The 22,042-nt window shown below is 38.8% G+C and overlaps 1 protein-coding gene across 1 annotated transcript in view; it reads right to left on the bottom strand.

Annotated features, from left to right (window-relative positions):
* Window positions 1-22,042, bottom strand: part of VCAN (versican) — a 113,522-nt gene that overhangs the window by 64,660 nt on the left and 26,820 nt on the right. The window contains exons 4-6 of the mRNA XM_086770269.1: window positions 19,449-19,623; window positions 19,207-19,334; window positions 7,030-7,323 (exon numbers count right to left, since the gene is read on the bottom strand). Of these exons, the coding sequence (XP_086626395.1) occupies window positions 7,030-7,323; window positions 19,207-19,334; window positions 19,449-19,623 (597 nt within the window). The remainder of the gene's footprint in view (window positions 1-7,029; window positions 7,324-19,206; window positions 19,335-19,448; window positions 19,624-22,042) is intronic.

Below are 22,042 nucleotides of genomic sequence, written 5' to 3'. Positions count from 1 at the left end.
GTGAACAAACTATAACCTGTCAAATCTATCCACAAAAGAACAATAGCAAAAAGCATTTCTGTTTCCACATTATTTATAATAAAACCGCCAAAGAGGACAAAAAACCAGCGAGCCTCTTTAGTCAGCTCTTCCTATTGAAATCTGTATCTCTGCATCGAATAAAAGCAACAATCTTTGCTTCCTGACCACAAAAAACAGTTGAAGAGCAAAAAGAGCCAAGATTGTCACTTGAGCCAGGAACTGACAGCAAAATTCTTGCTGCTTTGCTCTCCCACCTAGTGTGAAAGGAGATAAATTACCCCTATGTCCCATGAGTGGTACCCAGCTCCCACAGCAGTGAGCAAAGGTAATAAAGTGTGTAATCAATTTATCTTTCCTGTACTTGAACACCTAAAAGGATAGATCTTTTACTTCTTCACTTTGTTGCTCCTAATCTCATCCTTGTTACCTGACTCACTCAATGATTCCAGGGAATGAAAGGAAAATGCCTTCAGCTGTGTCTTTTTTTCTTTCCTCTTTCCCTCTGTGCACAATGTTTGCACTTAGGGACTATTCTGAAGGAAGCTAGTTTTGAGCGTCTGATAAATGCAAGTTTACTTGCTCTGGCAAAAGAACTATCTCCTCCTGAAGCTCCACCTCATGAGGCTTCAAACAGTTGCTCCACATACATCAGTGACATTGACAAATCAGGTTCTCTGTGTTTGTGCTTTACATAGCGTTTAAAACGTCAGGCTACATGCAGCCACCACCTCCTCCTCCTTCTCAGGGTGAGGTTCTAGCAAGGTCTACAGCACAGGATTGTCTGAAGCAGATTGAGATTTTCAGCATGGTCTGACTGATTTCTCAAAATTCTTTTACCACGCAACTGAAACAGAGTGGAGTACGAAACACGCTGCAAGCTGCTAGCGTGCACAGCCTCTGCAATATTTGTCTGTTGCTACAAACTCAGCAGAGAGCTTCAGGGATTTATTCCTCCTACACCTGGTCCAAGATATTACTGGAGATCTCTCCAGCTATGTAGGTCTTGCTAAACTGCATATCTGAGAGAAGCACAGAGATCTATCTTCTCAGTAAAATAATAAAAGCTAGAAAATTTTTATCTGGTGGTAGCTGCCTTGCTAAGGCAGCTTAAGCCCTTCGCAGAGCTTCACCCTTCACAGAGGAAAGGAAGCACGAGCAGAGCCAACAGCCTTGTACACACTGTGGTCAGTGCCCTGACCTTGAGATGCTTGCTTCTCAAAGGCATTTTACCCATTCTGATACTGGACTGTGAAACGGTAGAGGACACTGACTTTATTGTGTTCAGCACTCTATTGTGTTTCATCTAAGAAAAACTTTCTTTTGTTCTTTTTCTTCAGATGGACAATTTTATTGTCTGAGTGTCACCACACCCTACGTATTCTGTGGTCATTCCCAAACTGATCAAAAATCCACAGATCTCCCGTATTACAGTCCCTGACATCAGGCTGGAAATAATTCCGTCATCCAGGAAATAGCTGGGACATGTAGCTACTGACAGTTGCTGTGGAGAAGGGTAGAACTGCCTAGTTATTCAAAGTTTTCCAAACTAAGTCACTTGCAGCAAAAGGGAAGACAACAATTCTTCTGACAGCTTTTGAGCTAGGCCTAAAAATCTTACCCTTTCTGCTGTCGGACAAGTGGAGTACAGTTGATGTTTTCTGAGCCTTAGCCTGCAATCATGGTGGTTCATGCTGTAGGACCTCCCAAAGAAGGGGCTTTTTTCTCTTTCTTTGCTCTGACATCCTCCATAGAAGAACACCACTTGCAAGTTGCCCTGCACTACTAAACACCCCTGTTGTAGTGAAACACTCTTACTTGAACTGACAAGAAACAGGGTTTGACTGGAGAGGTTTTGGGGTGGGCAGGCAAGAGGTTTGCAGGGAGACAGTAGTTCTCTACTTTCTTTTTACAAAGGTCTCTCCTGCTACATACTCTAAAGGTTGCTGCTTCCTATATTTTTTCGATAAAATTGTGCTCTGATTCTGAGCTTGAGATGGATGAAGCATCAAAGAAAAAGGCCCTCAGTCACAAGCAGCGGTTTACTTGGATACACTCTTGATGGGACTGTATTGAAACAATCAAAACAATGTGGACTCCATTCATGATGAATACATATGGCAACGCTGTCTCAGAACTGTAATTTTCCAATCTCCAGCTAAAAAGAAATCATAGTGCCAAACCAACGTGGCATGACCAAAGAGAAGAAACAAAGGTGCATGAAACAAAGTCAAAATGAAAGAGTAAATCTGAATCAAAATGGTCAAATCCAGAGCAAAATGGTCAGCACATGTTTTGAGTCAAGAAAAAAATGTTGTGCTAAAAGAGTTGCCAAAATCAATACAGGTCTATGAAAGAATTCGGCTTTAATATATCAGTGTTTTTCAGCAAAATGCAGGTTTATGTTTCAAAAATTCAACCACCTCTGTGTATGAAGTTCATCAAGTTCAATTTTGTGACAGATACGTGAGACAAAAACTGCATACATATTGATTAGAGCATTTAGTGACATTCATTCTACAGATGCTGTAGTATAAAATGCCCATCCAAAGTCAGCTGAAGTTTATGGCAAGATTCCCACAAACTTCAGTGAATTAGATCAGCTGAGACTTGGGGGCAATGGAATTAAACAAATACCCTATAGCTCTATGCAACAACTAACTATTAAATAGGTACACTTTTTTGTTCCTGATATAATGTTTTATTCTCTAACAAATAAACACAAATCTTCAGCAACCACTGTTATATCTCTTTTTTTTTAACTGGAAATACGTTAATATATTATAAGTCCTATATGTTAGCACTTGAAAATCTTTTCCTCTGATGATGGCCTCCAAGGAGCTTCAAGTACTTAATCATGTATCTAACCTGAAACTTTTTCAAGCCGCATCAGATACAGATTACCTTTCAGAAAAAAGAACTAAAACGTTTGGCAAAAGTCTTGGAGGGATGAGATGAAACATGCAGATAATGTTTCAGAAACTCAGAGCCATGTGGTTTCTGTAGAGTGAAAACCACTTGTGATCAAAGTGAGGAAGGTTTTTTATTTTTTTAACAAGATTTTTATACCTTAAATCATGTATTATTAGTCTGGGCTACATTTATTTTCACAAAGTCAAGACACTGTACAATGTAATTTTGAAGACTGCTGAAATTAAAAACTTGAACTTAACTGTACTGTTAAATGTTGTCCAGGTTGGATGTTTTATAGAAACTAGTACATATCATTTTTAAGTTGAATTTATTGCTTTGGTTACTGTTTTTCATTTATTTTAATAAATATGATTCCTTTTAAAAAGTAAAATGTTCAAACTATTGATCGAGCTTTCTTTTAACTGCAATTTAAAATTAACATTTTGAGATTTTCCGCCAAAGAGATTTTTAGTCACAGGATAAAAGTGAAGACCCTAAGCAGGGGTGAAAAAAGAGATATACCCTTTCTTAAATATACAGTTTGTCTTTGTAATGACTAAAACAGATGCCTTCTTTGCACAAATCTATTGCTTCAGAGTATGTGTAAATTCAAGCACTCTACTCATCCCTTCTGTGGCTGGGAGGCATTTGTTTTGGTGGCCTTACTCACTGAGTATAGTACTGCTAAGACTGAGTAAAAGTGGCAGACGCAGGTCCTTCATCATTGCCATTTCACTTCAGACTAACTGTGCAACATGTGGCCATAACCCTTGGAGCTGAGTCAATGGGAACTTTGCTAGCTTTCACACAGGAGGCAGAGGTAACTTTATGAGGATGCTGTAAAAACACTGAGATCACCGCATGAACATCTGTGCCGCAGACCTTCGGCACTGGTGCTACCTGGATAGCTGCCTTGATCGTGCCCTGTGCACAGAGGCACTCTGTGTTTCTTTTCTCTTCAGCTGACCAAGATCTCATAAATGCATGTAACAACATCCCTTTTTACTTCTTTTTCAGCAACACAAGTTTTTTGCTGGCATGACTGCGTATTCAGGCGAGGAGGGAAATATAACAACGTAATATGAGACACATAATGAGTAGAGTAAGAGCTAAAAGCACTGGATTGGAGTTATGTGGAAAGAGTCAAGGTATTGTGGAGGACAGTTTTGTTGTCTGGCACAGTGGGAATTGCAGCATAAAAGCTTCACATTGAGCTAAAAGCCATCAGAGCTTGGGGATAGTGGACTTCATGTGATGGACTACTGCACTGAAACTTTGAAATAGAGACAACGGGAAGTTTTGGAAGAAACTTCCAGACAAAAAATGATTTGAAACAGGGACTTAAATTCAAGCCTCCTGCTATACTGTAGAGCCATTTTTTCCTTTCTCACCATTTTTCTGCCTCACAAAAGGGATTGACCTCAAGGCTCCGACAGGAGAGAGTGACTCACTCTAGAATCTCTGCTTCAGGCAGCTGCTTGAGATGTAAAAGACCAAGATGCTAAGCAGCAAGTCTCATTACTCACCACATGCATAAATCTTTTAGCAAAAGCAATGAAGAGTTACAGCCGGTTCCTGTGAGATACCAAGCACCTTCTGAGAGGGAGAGAGAGTTTTCATTTACTTCTGAGATACGTGGCAGACAGGCACCCTAAAGGAGGGTACACCGCTCAGCATTACACTCTTGCATTTCCCGACACAAAACCAGATGTATTTGGCAAAACCTAAGCCATGTAGCTAGCAGTGTTTAATTAATTCTGATGTAATGTTGACTGCGATTAAAATTGCTAGAGAATAGTCCACTGTCTACCAAAGTTTGTTGGTTCTCTTCAGTACTTTTTTTTTTCTTGTAAAAGTGTTGATAGTCACAGACTGTCTACTTCCTGAGTTGCAAACTAATGAAATATTTATTCTGCGTCTATCAAGGGCAAGAGTTTGCAGAAAGGCAACAGTCCAATACTTATCAAGGATGTTTTCAGAACAAATGGTATGTTACCAGAATTTCTTAACTAAAACTTCCAAAAAGAACACTGAAAAGGCACATGTTGTTTGAAAGGGGTGAAATTCACACAAACAAACAGAAAGCTGGAATTTGTCCTAACTAGAGACTAAATTTCAGGTAAAATGACCAGGCCCTACTTTGGTCTTTTATAGAGGGACTGATGAATTTCATCCAGATTAAAGTAAATTTTACCCATGACACTTAAAACTCATCATAAACAATTTGAGGGAAGAACAGAAGGAACGATACGACAAAAAAAAAACTCTGCCCTGCAGATCAGAGGAGACGCTCCTGAACTTAACTAGTCTTTATTCCTGTATACAGTTTCTTTGAAGTCTATTAGGACTACTTCCACATGCAAAGTTTTGGAACACCTTAGGCACAAGAAATAACAGAAAAAAAAAGTAATCCCAATCCTATTTTAAAATTAGGAGAAGAGTGTCTGAGAACAGACAGACTGTAACGTTATCCTAGATGTTGTGATTTATTCTCAAGCAGTAAGGTTTGTTCATAAATGAGCCTTCAATGCCTGAGTTGGAAAGATCTGCAGCTGTTTCATCATCCACAAAAAAAGGGACAGTATAGGCTGCATATTTCAAACAGTTCTGACTTACAGTCACAGGACTGAGTCCAGAAAACCTAGATATTCCTAATTAAAGACCAAGTTCTGAACTTTATCTCAACACAAGTAGCCTTTACACATTAATGTCAATCGTCCCATTTGCAACCACTGAAAATCCCTTGAATAGAGAGGCCTGCAGCAAAACTGTTGAGAAGTTCAACTCCCCTATGCTGTCGAGGAGGCTGCAAGTCTCAGGGAAGCAGGATATTCAGCTAGGAAGAAGCACTCTGATCTCTTAGATGCAATGCACTTTGCAACAGTATCAGTGTCCTCTTGTACAAAGAACACTCCTGGATGGAAGGGATCTTAAAGGTTATGGGATCCTCTCTTAACAGACACAGATAGCTGGTTTGTGGTATCTGAAAGGGCTACATGGAAAATTCCATGTTGCACATCATGAGATGCATGGATGGTTTTGGAAAGTGTAGGAAAAGAGTAAGTAGTCATCACTAATGACAGAGAGCAATTTAGGAGGGATGATCAGGAGGCCAGAATCTCCGTAGTGGTGGTCCATTAAACACTGCCAGTTCCAGGAAGGCCTGGGAGACAGGTAGGGATCTGGAACTGATGCACAGGTAAGATGATATAGGGAAGAGAAACTCAGGTACACTAGAAGCTGGTGAATCTTTTGAGACAAAAGGAACATATGCAAGGACAGGCTGCACCATAATAATAGCAGAGCAAGGCTGAAGATGGAAGAGGTTACAGAGGAATATTCAATGCCAAAGCCAAGGGAAAGCTGATATGTGGAGGAAATCTGATTTAGATTGATGCAGTCTACCAGGTGAATGGGGCAAATGCTTGATGCATCTCTGAAAACACTAGGAGGGAAACAACCAGCAGAAGGAAAGCAATTTAGACCATCCACAGTACCAGCTGACCATCACGTGAAACACTGAGTGAGAGAGAGGAGAACTTACAACTACTTTAGAAGCCTAAAAACTGTGATGGAACAAAATGTCTGGAATCCAGAGATAGCCCCCAAGTTAGTGGCATCTCAGAGACCTGAAAATGGCCAGGCTGGAATGCAGTGTGTAAACAGCCTCTGTTATTGCCATCATAGGAAACAGAGTATCAAGTTATATGACAGTAATTTTGCTGGTCGAGTAGGACATTTCTTCTGTTATTATATTCACTGACACAGCACAAAGATACCAGGATGCACTCAGGCACCAAAATATGTAGCATCCACAGACTCAGGGTGACTGCAGGTACACTATGTCACTGTGTAAAAACACTACTCAGGCAGAAATCTTACCTTAAAACTTTGCCTGTCTTTATCTGCCAATGTTACTTTAAGACCTTTGTTTTAGTTTGGCTTTTCTCTCTTTTTTTGTAAAGCCATAGTGATAAAACAATTTTTTAAAAACTCACATGTGCTGCAAGAACTGAAACAAAACATATATTAAAGAAAACACTTTTCAGGGTTAGCATAGTGAGCATATTGAAAATTATAACTAAAAAAAAAGCTTACGTTCATAGCAGTAGGCATCAAACTTGCTATCTGGGTAAGGAAAGCCTGTTTGGTTCTCATAGCGATACAGGGTTCTCACCCCAAGTAAACCTCCACCACACTGGGGCCTTGCCACTGAGGCTGGATAACGAACGCTGCCATCCGCCAGCCAGCCATAGTCACACTGGTCAAAGCCATTCCTCCAGGCAACATACAGGTTCCCAACAGAAGCAAGAACGCCATCTCTTTTCCGACACAGCTCTTCAGCTTCCTCAAAGGTGAGCTTCTCAGGGACTGAGACATGAACTACTTCACCTAGGGGAAGAAAACAAAGATAACAAAGACTGAGTATCACATTCCACCATCAAGTCAGATTAGTTCCCCCCTTCCAGTCAGCATCCTGCAAAACTGGGGGTTTTTTTCCAGAATTTTTGAATAGCTTTTTGCTTAAAAAAATCAGACCATTCAAAAATCAAATGTCCCAGATTTGAATATGAAAACAAACATACTATAAAGCATGAGCATTTCTATGTAGACTTTATGCCACAAAGTACACTGTGGCTGGAGACTGAGTCCCTCCCTCAATCTCTAGGAAGAGGTAACAGCAGCATTAAAGCTCCTCTGTGACCTCTGATGGAGTAGACTTTGCAACTCAACTGCTTTGATTAAATCCAGTCCAACAGAAATTACTTTCTTAATAAAATAAATCTCTTACATCTGCCAGCCTCCTGCCCGTCTGTTTTAGTCATCTCTAGAATCTCACGTGAGACATACAATAAAAGCAAATGTTCTTCATTGGCTGCTCCACAGCAGCTTCTAATGTCATATTTCCATATTTCATCTTGCTTTATGAGGAAACAAAGGTGAGGGAATGCAGTAGATACGTTGTGTGGACAAAGCTCTTTTTGTGTGAAAAAGTTGAATTAGTCTAGAATACTATTAGTATAGTTTAGCTTCCATGGAATAATAATTTGTAAACAATAGCTTTCCAGTTGGAAACTGAAACACAACAAATAGCACATCCAATATTTTACTTCTAAGCTAAATCACCATTATGCAGTTGGTTGGTTGCCTCATTCACTCAAACACTATAAAGAAAATCAAGGCTCTAATGTCCATATCCTAGGAACGAAACAGTAAACTGAATCCTTTCCAGTTTTTGCTCTCACTTCTGATAGAACTGGTAGGACCTAAAATCAACATGTTCAGCTGTAGAAAAAAAAAAAGAGCAAATTCAAAATATTTTTTACAAGACAGTAATTTTCCTCCTCAACTACAGTAGGCCAGAACACAACAGCCACTGTTGCAGGAAAGCGCTGCTTAATCATATCGGACGTGCTATACGTCTTACCTCTGCAATTGTCTCAATGCAACCTAGCAAAAGGTAGAAACTACATCACTCCAAGCAGTTTCATTCACATCAGTATTATGCTTGTTTCGGGTTTGAAAGGAATGTGAGTGTGAAAGGAGGCAATGTGCCAATTTTCTTTTTCCTCCTAGGTAGAAACTCTGATTTGTTATTGCAGCTGTAATACCAATTCCATAGTGTGAGTTTCTTTATACGTCTTGTAGGGAGTTTCTAACTTAGCGGTAGAGGGACAGAGTAAGTCTATTGGATACACTTTAAGATAAGGAAAACAAAGAATCATTCACCCTCAGAAGTACCATAATGCTTCATTCAGCTCTTCAGACCATATGGATAACGTACTTCTTTATCAAATAATTCTGCAGAAGACAGGTTTTTCTGCAGCAAGGGGCAGACCCAGTATCATGGCCAATAAAGAATGATGGATGCAGTTTTCTCACCATGCTGTCCCAATGGCAGCATCACAAAACAGTGGAGCAAAGACAGATCTCTCCAGTGCAGCTTGCTCTGTTCTGAGGATATGCTGCAGCCATAATGTATATGAAAATTAGTAGTTAAAATTATTGCAACTAAATAGCAGATAATATCGGTCCAGTTAGACAAGAAAATGAGACAAGCAAGAAAAACAATGTATTTTAATGGTTTTCTAGTATCAAATATGATGGATCAATCCCATAACATTCCTTCTGGAAGAAACTTATTGAAAACTTCGGAAAATGAGTAAACAGTGCAAGATTAATAGCAAAGCAATTTTTCCATCAACTGATCTGGATCACTGCCACCAGATGGAAGCTTGTGCGTAACACCATTAAAGTTAGCTCAGAGCAGTCATCTACACTCTCTTAAAGCACGGAAACAGTGAATGGCTATAAGACTTTAAAATCCAGGGTTCAATTAGTCCTTGTGTAAGAGGGGTCACTTTAAAAGAGAACTTACTCATCCATGTTGCACAAGAGCATTTCTGTATGGAAATCTGCCTTAAATCTGTCTTGGAGTATTCCCATATATGATATATTGTTAATACTGCACATTTAAAAGATGGGTGGCATATCTTTCCTTGTATTGCATCTATTCTACCGACCCCACACATATTTATTTGGTTCATCTATTAAGTCAGCTGCTGTCATACAGATACCATCTTTGTCAAACGGTGTTTTACCATAAAAACTAAATTATAAAAAACTCCATACGTTTAAGGAAGAACGTAGCCTAACCAAAACAGTCCAATAAGTTAAGCCCAAAGTTGCATTCTTTGCCACCTCTTTGGTATATTAAAGAATTTGTGAGCATAAATTCACAAAGAATGTAAAAAGGTGCCAGAGCAATCAGCAAAATGCCCTTATTGTCATTCTGTCGTATACCAAGTAAATATTCATTTATTTCAGGAATGCTAATGATAAGATAAAGGGTACAAAGATGTTAAAACACAGCAGCTTGCAATTTCTCTGGTTAAAGAGTGTTTTGTTATGATTCCAGAATTCCTATTAAAAAAAAAATAATCCAGTAAATGCAACAGTCAAATTCCAAATAAAGGTCATTTACAGTAGGAGATGACTCTGCAATTTGTCTGTCCGGTCGGTAAATAAATTAAAATTCTATATGATTGAGTGTGCATTTAACATGCATAATTACTGTTGTAATGAAATTAAAAATGAAGCAAGAGTTTAATAAACACATGCTATATAAATCCAAAACCACTGAAAAGTTCCAAAACTACATTACAAAAAAAAAAAAAGAAAGAGAAAGGTTTATGTTTTCTGCTGAGCGCTTGGGAAGAAACAGTGCTCAAAACACTTCTTGAGCTGAATTACATCAGTTCGATTTACAGCAGCCCTAAATTACATGACGAGAAAGTTTGCACAATCTTTCCTGCACTTCTCACCTGGAGCAGACTGTGGGCATGTACACTTCATGCACAGCAGACTTAGCATTTCATGGCTATGGTGACCCATACAGCAGAGACAACTAATCAGGACCTACTGCTTGTGTGCAGTCAGTGCAATCACTCGGAATGTGCAGGGATAATATTTTGCTATCCATGTCACCTCTCTGATATGATTACTGCTGGGACACTTTCTCATCACCAGTTTCTTTGATCAGAAAGAGATGGATACCAAGCTACTGATACTTTAGGTGCATGTTCTACAAGGACTACTTAATAAACCTCCACTTCTTTATCGTCACAGCAATCTGGAAATTCAGTTTCTCATATGTGAAAAGAGTGCTGGTCCTACTTCACTGTCAATGTGGCTTTATCTCATAGTGAAAATTTAGGTTGGAAACCACATTTTTCCCCAGTTAGCCTACACAAAAGCTGGGCAATAGAGCAGGAAACACAGAAGATGACATGTGAAGAAAGGTGCTGATCACTGAAGGAAGAACAGTGAGAAGCTCTAGGAACTGCCTCTGGCACCACCAACCACTTGGGGGAAAATCATACAATGGAGCTCAGGTTCTGCCAAGTTCTTTCATGGACTCTACCTCAAAACTGACAGAGGTTTTCAAGAGGCCATGACAAAAGGACTTGTGCTCCAATCCTGACTTCCAGCCTGTCAGTCAATGTAGCTGAAAGATCTTGACTCCTTCAAAGCAGCAAAGAGAAATGGATTTGATTGTTGCACAGAAACTTCCTCTAAATAGAAAAATAAATAAATAAATAAAAGACTTTAAGCTAACAGAACGTATCTAATCCATGCAGTCCCTAAAATTAACTGCTTCTTTTGGAAGTAAAATTGGTTCCATGTTTAGCAGAAGGATTCATCTTGTCACACTTTTACAGTGTTTCTGTTATGATGTCTGAAAGCACCTCAATCTCCCAGCCAAAGCACTAGAAACAAGAAAATTAAGAGAGAAAACTTGTCTGGTCAATAAACAAATCACATAGCTACCTATACCAAAGCAGGGTAGATTTAATTTTGTGTATGTTAAAAGCCATGTGCAATGTTTTTATAGCTGGAGTACACTCAAGTAACTTAGCAATATTATGCAGGCAAACCCCAGGGCTTAGACCAGCAGATGAAGAGAAAGTAGTTCTAAAGTACCAAGGGGTGAAACGGAGACCATGACAATGTTTAGACTGCAGACAATAATGTAATGTATATTATTGCTGGCTCCTGTTTAAAACCAAGCTTCAGGTTGGTCGCCCAGCCTCAGCGGTCAGAGCACTTGAAGTGTCCCCAGGATTTTCCTGTTACATGTGTTTGTTTTGCTTGGTTAAAACAGGCAGCTGATGGAAGTCATGCTCTTTCCCTCGCTTTCAAATATATCAAGGCAGTTGAAGAAGTCAGATTTTTCTCTTGAAGACAAAAGCTGATTCACTACAACCCCCAAGGAAAAAGCTTAAGATCTACAGACTTATCAGCTGGTTTTATAGCAAGCTTCATTCCTTTGAAGATGAATTCACTAATTCTCTCTCATCAGGAGACGTTTCACTGAGCTGGGCGTGTTTGTAGATGTGATTTTCATGAATCACACATCTTAAAAGCAAGCACAGAAAAAAGGACAAGCTAGAACCGTAGCCGGGGGTCAATACACAACATGTATTGACTAGGATAGAAGTAATCTAGATGTAAACCCTCCGGCACAGACCTCGCCAGTAATTTCTTTTTCTCTAAATGAAACTACAGTTAAGGGATTGGTGGGCTGCTATTTCCTAGAGATCTTTGAGGCTGATTATGTTGCAACTCTTCTCCCAGAGCAGAGTATCATTCTCCTTATCTTCATATACCATCACCCACCACGCCAGGCAGGACAAAAAGAGCTGCAAGTCACTTGCAACTGGCAGATGAAGTCCATGATGAAAGCTTTACAGATGTCTGAAGGATCTCCCAGGCTGCAGAGAAGTTTAACATGTGAGTCTCTTACTGAATGCTTTTGACAAATCTGGTAACACATCAACTGCTGTGGATGGTGGCTGGTCAACCATCTATGAAACTTCCTTGTTATTATCCAGTCCTTGTGAGGGAATGACAAATACTAAGGAGAAACTCATATTTATTCGGTTATAATAATTTTAGTCTTTTCCCTCATTTTGCTCTTCCAGAGCAACAGGAGCCCTTATTATTACTGTCCGACTCGGAACCTGCCGCTCACAAGCTTCACCTTACAGTTGGGTGCTCAGATTCTACAACCTACGCTACCTTCAATGTCAACTAAAGAAGGACATTAAGAATATCCAAAGATATATTAAATAAACAAAAACCTAATCACTTCCATAAATGGAAAAGCTTAACTCTAACAATAAAAAAAGGACAAAAATGTTCCAGTACCTTTCCTTCTTAGCTTCTTGGTGGTGTTCTTATTTGAGGAGAAGAAATATTATCATCCCCCACCACAAATTCATCAACTCTCCTTTTTTGAGCTTAATGGTCTGTGGTGAACTCCAAACCTGTTCATTAGTTGTTTCTAAGAGATGGTGGAACCCACTAAGCTCATCAAGCAAAGATGCCTTTATAGAGATGTTAGGGTTCTGTGACTACAGTTGCAGATCAGGGTGTCCTGGATCAGGTACAAAAGATGGCTAAAAGTGACAAAATATGATCTTTCCTGATGCTATATAAAATATTATAAGGACATTTCCCCACCTGCAGCTGTAATCTGATATTACTACTCCTCATAAATATTTGGTCACAGCCACGTGGTTGGCAGTTCAAAGCTCAAGCAGTCATGAGACACTGTCATCACGACTTTCTTTTCCTGAGAAACACGGAATCTATGCAGACCTTCATTTCTAGAACACAATCAAGTGTGCAAAGAAGCAGGAATATTGTGGCTGCTTTAGGTACTAAAGCATGTACCATTGGACCTTGAGGACCAAGTGTCCCAAGGACCTCCATTTCCTCTCTTTCTCTCTTTGGTCAAAACAGCTTGTCTCAACTGCAGTTCTCTTCCTCCATCCTGCTGCTGCTAAGGGCTAGTTCTCTGACACATCAGACTAATAAACAGGCATCCTTAACAAAGCCACAAATTACTGTGAGACACTCTCTAGGACTGGAAAACCACAAAGACCTAAACAGCTAGGTTCAACTTTAAAGCAGAAGCTAGACAAGCTGAAGAAGTCTTTTTCTCTCACATGTTAGAACAAGTTAGTTGATTCCTTTTGATACACATCAGTAATGATTTAATTAAACTTTCCTGAACGTCCTACGTCTATTCTATGCAAAACCATAGGCTGAACAGGAATTCACTGCAGTTGACAAGACTGGAAGAGTACACTTTTGCCATAGACTTGCCCTCAAGCATGAAGTGTAGCACGGCAGCTGCTATACTCTTCGAGAGCTCTGCTGTAGTTGCAAGTGTCACTAACTTATACAGAGGGGTGAAATGAACTTTGCATTCTATATGATTTTTTTTTTTTTTTTTGGTGCCTAATTCTTACAAAAATTGTTTAGATGTCAGGATTTTCAGATCTCGCCAAAGATGAACTTTATCATGTTGAGGGTGGTGGACCATTGGAACACGTTGCCCGGAGAGGTGGAGGATGCCCCATCCCTGGAAACGTTAAAGGCCAGGTTGGATGAGGCTCTGAGCAACCTGATCTGGTTGGAGATGTCCCTGCTTCTTGCAGGGGGGTTGGATTGGATGGCCTTTAAAGGTCCCTTCAACCCTGACTCTTCTATCATTATTATTCTCACAGAAATTTCCATGACAATAGCAAAACTGCATGAAAATAGGTGGACAGTATTTAAAGGACATCTGGTTTTGTTTTTTCTTCTTCTTCTCTGCACTCACTGTAGGGGGGGAAATGGTGCATGGAAGGGAAACCATATAATCTTCCGCACAGCCACCCCAAAATAACTTTCTTAGCATAAGTCCCCATCTGCATGTTACATACACTTGTTAGACATATATGGCTTCTAACTAGCTTTGGCTAGGAGACAATGCTGCATGGAATAGTTTGTGCTTTGGCTCCACACCACACGCTCACAGCCCCTCACTTCATCAGTGGGCTTTGGTGAGCAGATCTCACTTTGTCTCCTTTTCTGACACCATAGCACTGTCACATACATGCTTACCTGAGGACAGATCGGAAAACCCTCCTTCCCCATCACCCGTTTCCATTGAAGGGATTATTTCATAGAAGGCACTGGTGCAGACACTGCTTCAATTGGAGGTGTTAAGAGAACCTCAAACTTATAGTGAAACCTTTGCAGCTCAATCACTTCAGATTAAAGTCTGTATTAGTAAATCATGTCCCACAGTTAAAATGTTTTTGTTAAAGCTTAAAAATATGTGATAAAATATGAGAAATGTAAATCAGTTTGTAATAAGAGAACACACCCAGTACCTATTTAATGATATTTTGACTCCAGATTTTCATTTTTATCTCTAGGAGCTGAGAAATTTTAAATGCTTCCCATAATTTTTCTTCCATGGTTTTTAGCAAAACTCAAAGCATCTAACTTATAAGTGTGCAGCCTTTAACCTCTCTGGCTTTCCTGAGAACAAGGAAATGGTAACAGTTAGTCTAGACAACTGGTTTTAATTTAAGCTAAGAGTTTGTGTTGCAAGGAGAATTTCAGGTCTCTGGCTAACTTTGTGATTTCATATGGCCAGAAGGGAAGAAAACTGAAATGGTGTTTCTCCTACAAATCCTCAGTGCAAGTACCAAAATTAGTACCGTAAATTCACTACACATTTATGTCAAAATGTATTGCAAGAATTCCTACCACCATTTACGGCCTTCTGGGGTAACAGACTAATAGCAGCCAACAGACCAATAACTGTTCAATTACTTTCATGATGACATTCTCATTGTGTCCCAGATTTTGATATTATTAATCAAGCATCATCTTGTTCCATGAATAGTCATCCCACTGACAAAGGCTCTCCAAATAAGGACCTATTTAGTGCAAGCAAGTCTAACAGATTTGGCATTGAATCAGAATAGGCTATGTAGACACGAACTTCCAAATTCACATGGAAAAAATCATGTTTAAGCATAGTTCTACAATATACTAAGTACCATAAATATTCTTTGTTTTTAATGAAGTGCTGAGAGTGCTCATTACAAGAGAAAGTTCATACCTTGCTGAATCCCCCTTAGGTGGATATAGCAATCAGAAATTTGGCATAACCTTAAGTCTTGAACTGTAAGTCTTCTACCAACATACGAACACGTTACAATACAGTAAACAAAACACAGGATGTAGTTTACTGCAATGTTTGTTTTCCAATAACTTCCATTGACATTTTATCTATTTATTTGTCTTCTGCAGATAAGTGGTTCCAAAGTCTAATCTCGTTGATGCTACATCTCGATGATGTAACTTCAAATAAGCTCTGAACTTCAAACTAACCTTTGTGCTTACAGAAACTGCTTCAGTTATATAGACAAAGCCACTTCGGCTTCTTAGCCCCATCTTAAAAAGGAAATCTGGCTCAGAAGCTCAGATTTCTGTGAAGGCACTGAAGAATAATTTATCCTGCTCTATACCTTAATGCAGTACTGTGTCTTTCTAACATGCGTCTGTTTCTCTTCGTCCAAACAGAATAAATTAACTCCTCTGTATGTCAGGATAACATGCCTATACGCTATACTCATCACTCCTTCTGAATCCTAGAAGTTATTTTCTGACTACAGTGCACTCGGAAACTTCTCAGAAAATAGGCCAAAAATAAAACCCTAGAAAAAAAAGGGGGAGAAGTAGTATCTTTGGTTAGCTATTACAATAATCTGCCATTAAAACTGGTCAATATAATCAGGAAAAAATAATGCGTATGCAGCAGGTTGAGGTTGTACAGCTAATCAGCAATTATCTCATCCACAGCAGTCACCTCTTCACAGCACATACACAAATAGCTTAAGGATGAGTTTTGCTATGTGTTCAGTGTTGACCTGACTCTGTTGTCTTGAAGTCAGTGGAAAAACTCTAACAGGAATTCTCCTCTCTTCTCAGATTCAGCTTACTACCACAGTAAAGTGCTTCTAGTAGCAACGCCATTATCTGTTAACATAACAAAACAGGCAGCCGTCATTTATGACACAGTTTTGTCTCACACTCTCTTCAGTGCAAAAAAAAAAGTGTACACTATGTGCTAGCCTAAGATGGCGTGCTCTTTCCCTAATTTATGAGGAAAGATTCTAGAATATTTTTATAAATGCATATTCTGAAAATAATTTAGATAAAGGCTAGGTCAAACACCCTTGTCCTTTGGCAGGAACAGTAATGAAACTTGTAGGCATATTTGCCTCCTGAAGTTTCATTCTGAACCCGTACCCATCTCTATGAGCATGCTATGAGCATGACCATACAACAGGATTGTAATTGTCTTGGAGAGTTTCAGTGGATCACAGAGGTGAAGCGGTCAATTACAGTCTTCAAGTTAGACCTACAAGACCTTGTGGGTCTTGTCCTTGTAGGTCTTTAACCTTTCCCCCAGCCCATGAAGTCTTTAATATAAAGGCTGAAACTGTGCACTTGCTTTAGTAAGTTTTCCAGAGGAAGCTACTGTGCAAGAAAGAAGGTAAAATGAACTTATTGTTACCTGGGTTGATAGACCAAATTTACTCAATATTCTGTGCTAGCTTGTATTTCTTAAATGCTGAAGGTTTCATACCCAAGCAGATCACATTACCGAAGTCCAGCGGATAGGCCACAAAGACATGCATATGTTTAAACAGATCATCACCCTCAACAATAGGACAGAAAGGTATATTTATCCAGAAAAGGAAGACAGCTCATAAATCTAGGTAAACAAATTTTTTAACAAAGAAGGATGAAATAATGTTCATGAGAATTTGAAAACCAATGCACATGCATCTTCGCCAAAGAAGTCTACACAGTCACTGCAACCTCTTTGAATCACATGGCCTTCTTCCAGGTTCTTCTGAGCACAGAACATTAGCTTGAGTGAAATATGTTTCAGTTTTGACTTTTTAAATTTTTTATTTTTAAAAGCTCAGTGAGAATATTTGACCCTGAGAAATTCCTGGCTCACATGCCTGCAGGATAAGCTTCTCCATGTAAGTTACACTCCTCTGTTCTTAAGAGTGAAAGGAACAAGGCATTGGCTCGTCATCCAGGAATGATACAGATTAGTCAAAACTTCTTTTTGTAAGCTAGGAAAAACTTAAATTGAATTTGGAAGCCTTGATTCAGAGATTATTCAAAATTCAAGGATTGTTGGAGGATCAATGTTACGAATTCTAAGTGTTCAAGCGTGCTGCTTACTGACAGATATACACAGAACATAAGTAAAATTATGACAATTATGAGCACTAACAGAATTTCATCACTTAATTTTCAGAATTCCCAAGCTTATACGTTTTTTGAGTCTTTGCAAGACTTATATTGCTTGTATTTTACAACTCTCCAAGATGAACATAGCCTGGTGCAAATCCTCAGCTACTAAGAGAAAAAATGCTTATTGCTTTCAGTGACCTAAGTCTCTATAAGCCATCAGCAGGAGAAAACTTCGCACGATCAAATTCATTTCTGCTCTAAGATAGAATACAAACACTGAGCACCTTGATTTTGCAATTGCTTGTTACAAATATGGGTACATATACAAAGGCAGGCTTGCTCAGAATCATGGATGATTTATTGTTCCACTGACTTCAAAAGCACTAAACTAAATGCATATCAGTCAAGGATCAGCCCAACAGACATTTAATTAGGGACTACAAGTAATTTTTTTAGGAAGGAACATTGAAACTGGTATTGGGTAAAAATCTGCCAATACAAAAGCAGTGTGACACACTCAGAGCCCTGCAGTAAATGGAAAATACATCTCGGTTCTGGTTGAAAAGTGTTTCTGTACCAGCATGTGCATAACCAGCACAAAGCCAAAAAATATAGGCTGCAGGACAGGAGAGGCTATTTCTGCATTTGTATTTTAAGTATACATATTTAAATAGTCACAGTAATGTCTAAGTATAAGGATATCAGGTGTTTGGAACATAGCTACACTGTGACTAAAAGGACATAGTTAAATTCACTTCCAGAAGAGAGACTATAGAAATTATTACAACGCCACACCTGTAATACAGAGATTTGTGCCTGCTAGAACTGCCCAATCATAGAAAAATATACCATAGTTTTCTTCTCATCATCAAAGTCCTTGTTGAATAAAGACTGATCGTAGAGTCTAACCATGGGTTACAAGATACCACAGGGTTCACAATGTGATCCTTGGTTCATAGTCACCATGTGGCAGAATCATAATCATTCTGCTGTACTAGGGCTGTTTAACTAGCAGCTTTTGCAAAGACTATAGTTGTACTATGCCATTACAAAGAATTTTACTGAAGAAAATCCAGACTCCTCACTCAAAAATTTTTGCTTGTTTGTTTCTTTTTGATGCCTAGATATCTCTTTTTTTTTATAAAGATATTATTAAACTTGGACTGCAATTAAATATCTGTCTACTTCTATGCTATGGACACGTAATAACCTTAATTACTTACTTTATGAACTATAATACCAGTAGCACATGTACTAGATCCATCTTTATACATATATATACACATACATATATATACATACATATATGTATTTATATATAGCTTCTGAAACATTAAATGCATTTCTTTGAAAATCCTTTTATAACATTCGAAAAAATAAGATGCTTCAATAGAAACTTTTGTGAGATTTACTGCCCTAACTATAGCAGCTTTAAACCTGACTGTCTCTTTGTAGACTCCACATTTGTCTTTAATTAAGGCCTGCTAGACCACAAACTATAGGTTCACTTCATTCAGCAATTCTCTTCAGATCCAAAACAGTCAAAACTTATTTTACACAGAATTTCTCATTTCTTTGGCTTTCCACATTAGAGTCTCCAGTCATTTTTAAATTTTGCAGCGCAGAAAAAATATGGACCTATCTTACCTTCCATGTGTTCCACATAGCAATACACATCATAAGTTTCATTAGGAAAACGGCGCCCGTACGTTCTGACTCCTTTCTTTCCCATTTTATCTCCAAAGCAGCCAATTCTTGGATGTCTAATTGGATACCTGAAATGCAGCATGCTCATATTTATTATTATGGTAAGCTAGCATTTTAAGTCTGTACAGGCTAATAATATTAATTTCAGAAAACTGTGTCAAGGGGCCTTTTAAATGTCTCACCTAACAGTCTGGTCAGACAACCAGCCAGCATCGCATTGCTCAAATCCATCTTCATAGGCTGCTTTCAGTTGTTCTGGGCTTGCTATAACAGCACCGTTGTCCAGACAAGTCTGCTGAGCTTGTGTGAAATTCAGAGTATACCTGCTGGTTGCTGCACGATAGTGAAACACAACACCTAAAAAGACAAAAAAAACTTACATTAGTGACAGATTTTGAATAATTTCTGCAACTTATTATCATTTGGATTTTTACCCAATACCTAGGTATTGTTACAACACTGAAAACAGATGGGTCCAACAAAGTAGTAAAAGGCTGAGAGATATGCCATCATATAAATGATGCGTCCCCCCCTCTAGTGGCTGCTACCAGTAATTATAGAACACTTTATCTAGAAAAAAGTAATTAAACTATATATGGATTTTCACTGCGGTATTAGATAAAATCATGATCAAAAGGAGGAATGAATGCTAAAATATGTAAATGATATCACATAGTTACCCTGACTTTTCCAGGTCCGGGTGCTGGTCAGCTAATCGCTTGGCAGGCAAGGTTGCTTACGCTAACAGCCCTACTTGACATGTTGGTTTATTGGCTCCCATATGATACATCCAATTGCAAGACAAACTGCACGACCAGACAAGACTAAGCACATCTAGTCCTCAGAAAAAGTGGGCTTAGAAATAGACTTTCTGAAGCAGCCAGCAGCCGTAACTGCACAGAGAAGGGTATGAATGGAGGATTGCTTGAGTGCTTGGGATCAGCTAGCTGTAGTGAGACATGTGACCAACAGAGACACCAAAAAAAAAAAAAAAAGAAAAAAAAAAGTGCTTTTGATGCAGATTTGTTAATCGTGATGGTCCTGATGTCTGTTTCTACGCAAAGCTTACTACAAATACAATATTTATAAATATATGGCTGTTGGTCAATTTTTCATAACCATATTTTCCTGTATCTACTACCAATGATACAGACAAAACAAAGCTTTATTTTATTTGGGGCCTTTCTGGTTCTGGAAAGAATCTCAACAATTTCAAAACTTACTTAAGCATGTCAGATTTTTTGAGAGGGAGGCCTGGAGTTAAGATGGTTTTGGTTAAGACAGGATCTGTCCAGAAGCCACATTCTATTTTCTATATACACGTAATTCCCACTGAACCCAGCAACAGCTGCATATGCACAACTAAAACAAACCATAAAGGGCATCAGCTCCGAAGTGGCAGAAAACAGATATTCCACCTTACAAAATCACTTCCTCCCTATTGCCATCTTCAAAAGGATGTCCCCTGATGATCTCAGGAAAATAACATTCAACCTCACTTATTGCGCTCTAAATCTTCAGAGGCATTGCAACACCATAAAACATCCACTACACAGAATGGCTACAAAGCAAGAAAGAGAAAAAGTTCCTTTTCTCTGATGATTTTATTGGAGCACTTAATGATGAGGAAATAACATACAGTAATACAGTTTGGGAAAATGGTGGCATTGTAGCAATAATGAATTTAACAACAAGCCTTTGTTATTACAGCATTGTTGAAAGACGGAAGAAGTCTGCTAATTTACAAGTAAATAGAAACATGGGTAACTCAGTAAAATGTTTATTCAAGAGGTTACAACATATTTAGAAATTTAGAATTTAAAAATTATTTTTGTCATGTAGACAAATTCAGTAAAATTTTGTCACTTATCAAAGGTCTGGATATGGCAAACAAATAGAAAATACACATTTTTCTTGTGATTCTCTAAGAATGTTCATGAAATTAAAATAGAATGTATTATCTGAAAACTACTCACAGGCAGGTTAAACCTCAATCATCAGACACCAATTTTATCAAAGCTACAGGCAGAGAAACAGGAAATACAAGAGGAAATGCTGGGATTCTCCATCTTTCACCTTTAATATGGAATCACACATCAGTTTCAGCCACTAACTGGAAGCTTACAAACCACCAGCATCTCCACAAAATGCATTTTTCAGAACCGCTGACAGAACCCTTCACAAGGGGTGCTTTTTCCAAGCAATAATGTAATTGCAGCTTCAGATGGACCCAAGCATTGTGTGGCAACAGTGACAAGTAAAGAATACAGCCTGAAAAATTATGGCTATGTTTATCCTAATAAATTAAATATTCCAGGTGCAATTCAGTCATCAAGACTGATAAATTGTTAGATTATTTCCCTGCATTATTTGGCCCAGGTCCCATAACACACTTCCAGACAATTTCTGGGCAGACTTCAGGAGCTAGCAAAGACCACAGACAACTTCCAAGGGGCATCTTCATCCTGTGATGGGAGGCAAAGGAGTGTAACAGCATGGATGAGGGCCACATCACTCCAGAGAGCCTCAGTGCTAAATCACAGCCTCAGGCACATTTTTTTTATTAACGTGAACTATCTGTACCACAGGAGATGGAAAGGGAATGTCAGAGAGAGCGCTTTACTAGCTCATGTATCCCTCCACTTCCTGTATTATAAGGCATCCTCCACTGCCTGGTTAGGGCACATTTACATGCCTTTTACACTGCCTTAAGATGTGCAAAACTTTATTTATACATATATGTATATATTTATGTGTGTGTGTGTGTGCATATTTT

The sequence above is a fragment of the Chlamydotis macqueenii genome, chromosome Z (assembly GCF_036417535.1).
Source record: "Chlamydotis macqueenii isolate bChlMac1 chromosome Z, bChlMac1.mat, whole genome shotgun sequence".
NCBI classification, from domain to species: Eukaryota; Metazoa; Chordata; class Aves; order Otidiformes; family Otididae; genus Chlamydotis; species Chlamydotis macqueenii.
The sequence above is the reverse complement of the archived record's forward strand: the minus strand, read 5'-3'. Positions and strand labels throughout refer to the sequence as shown.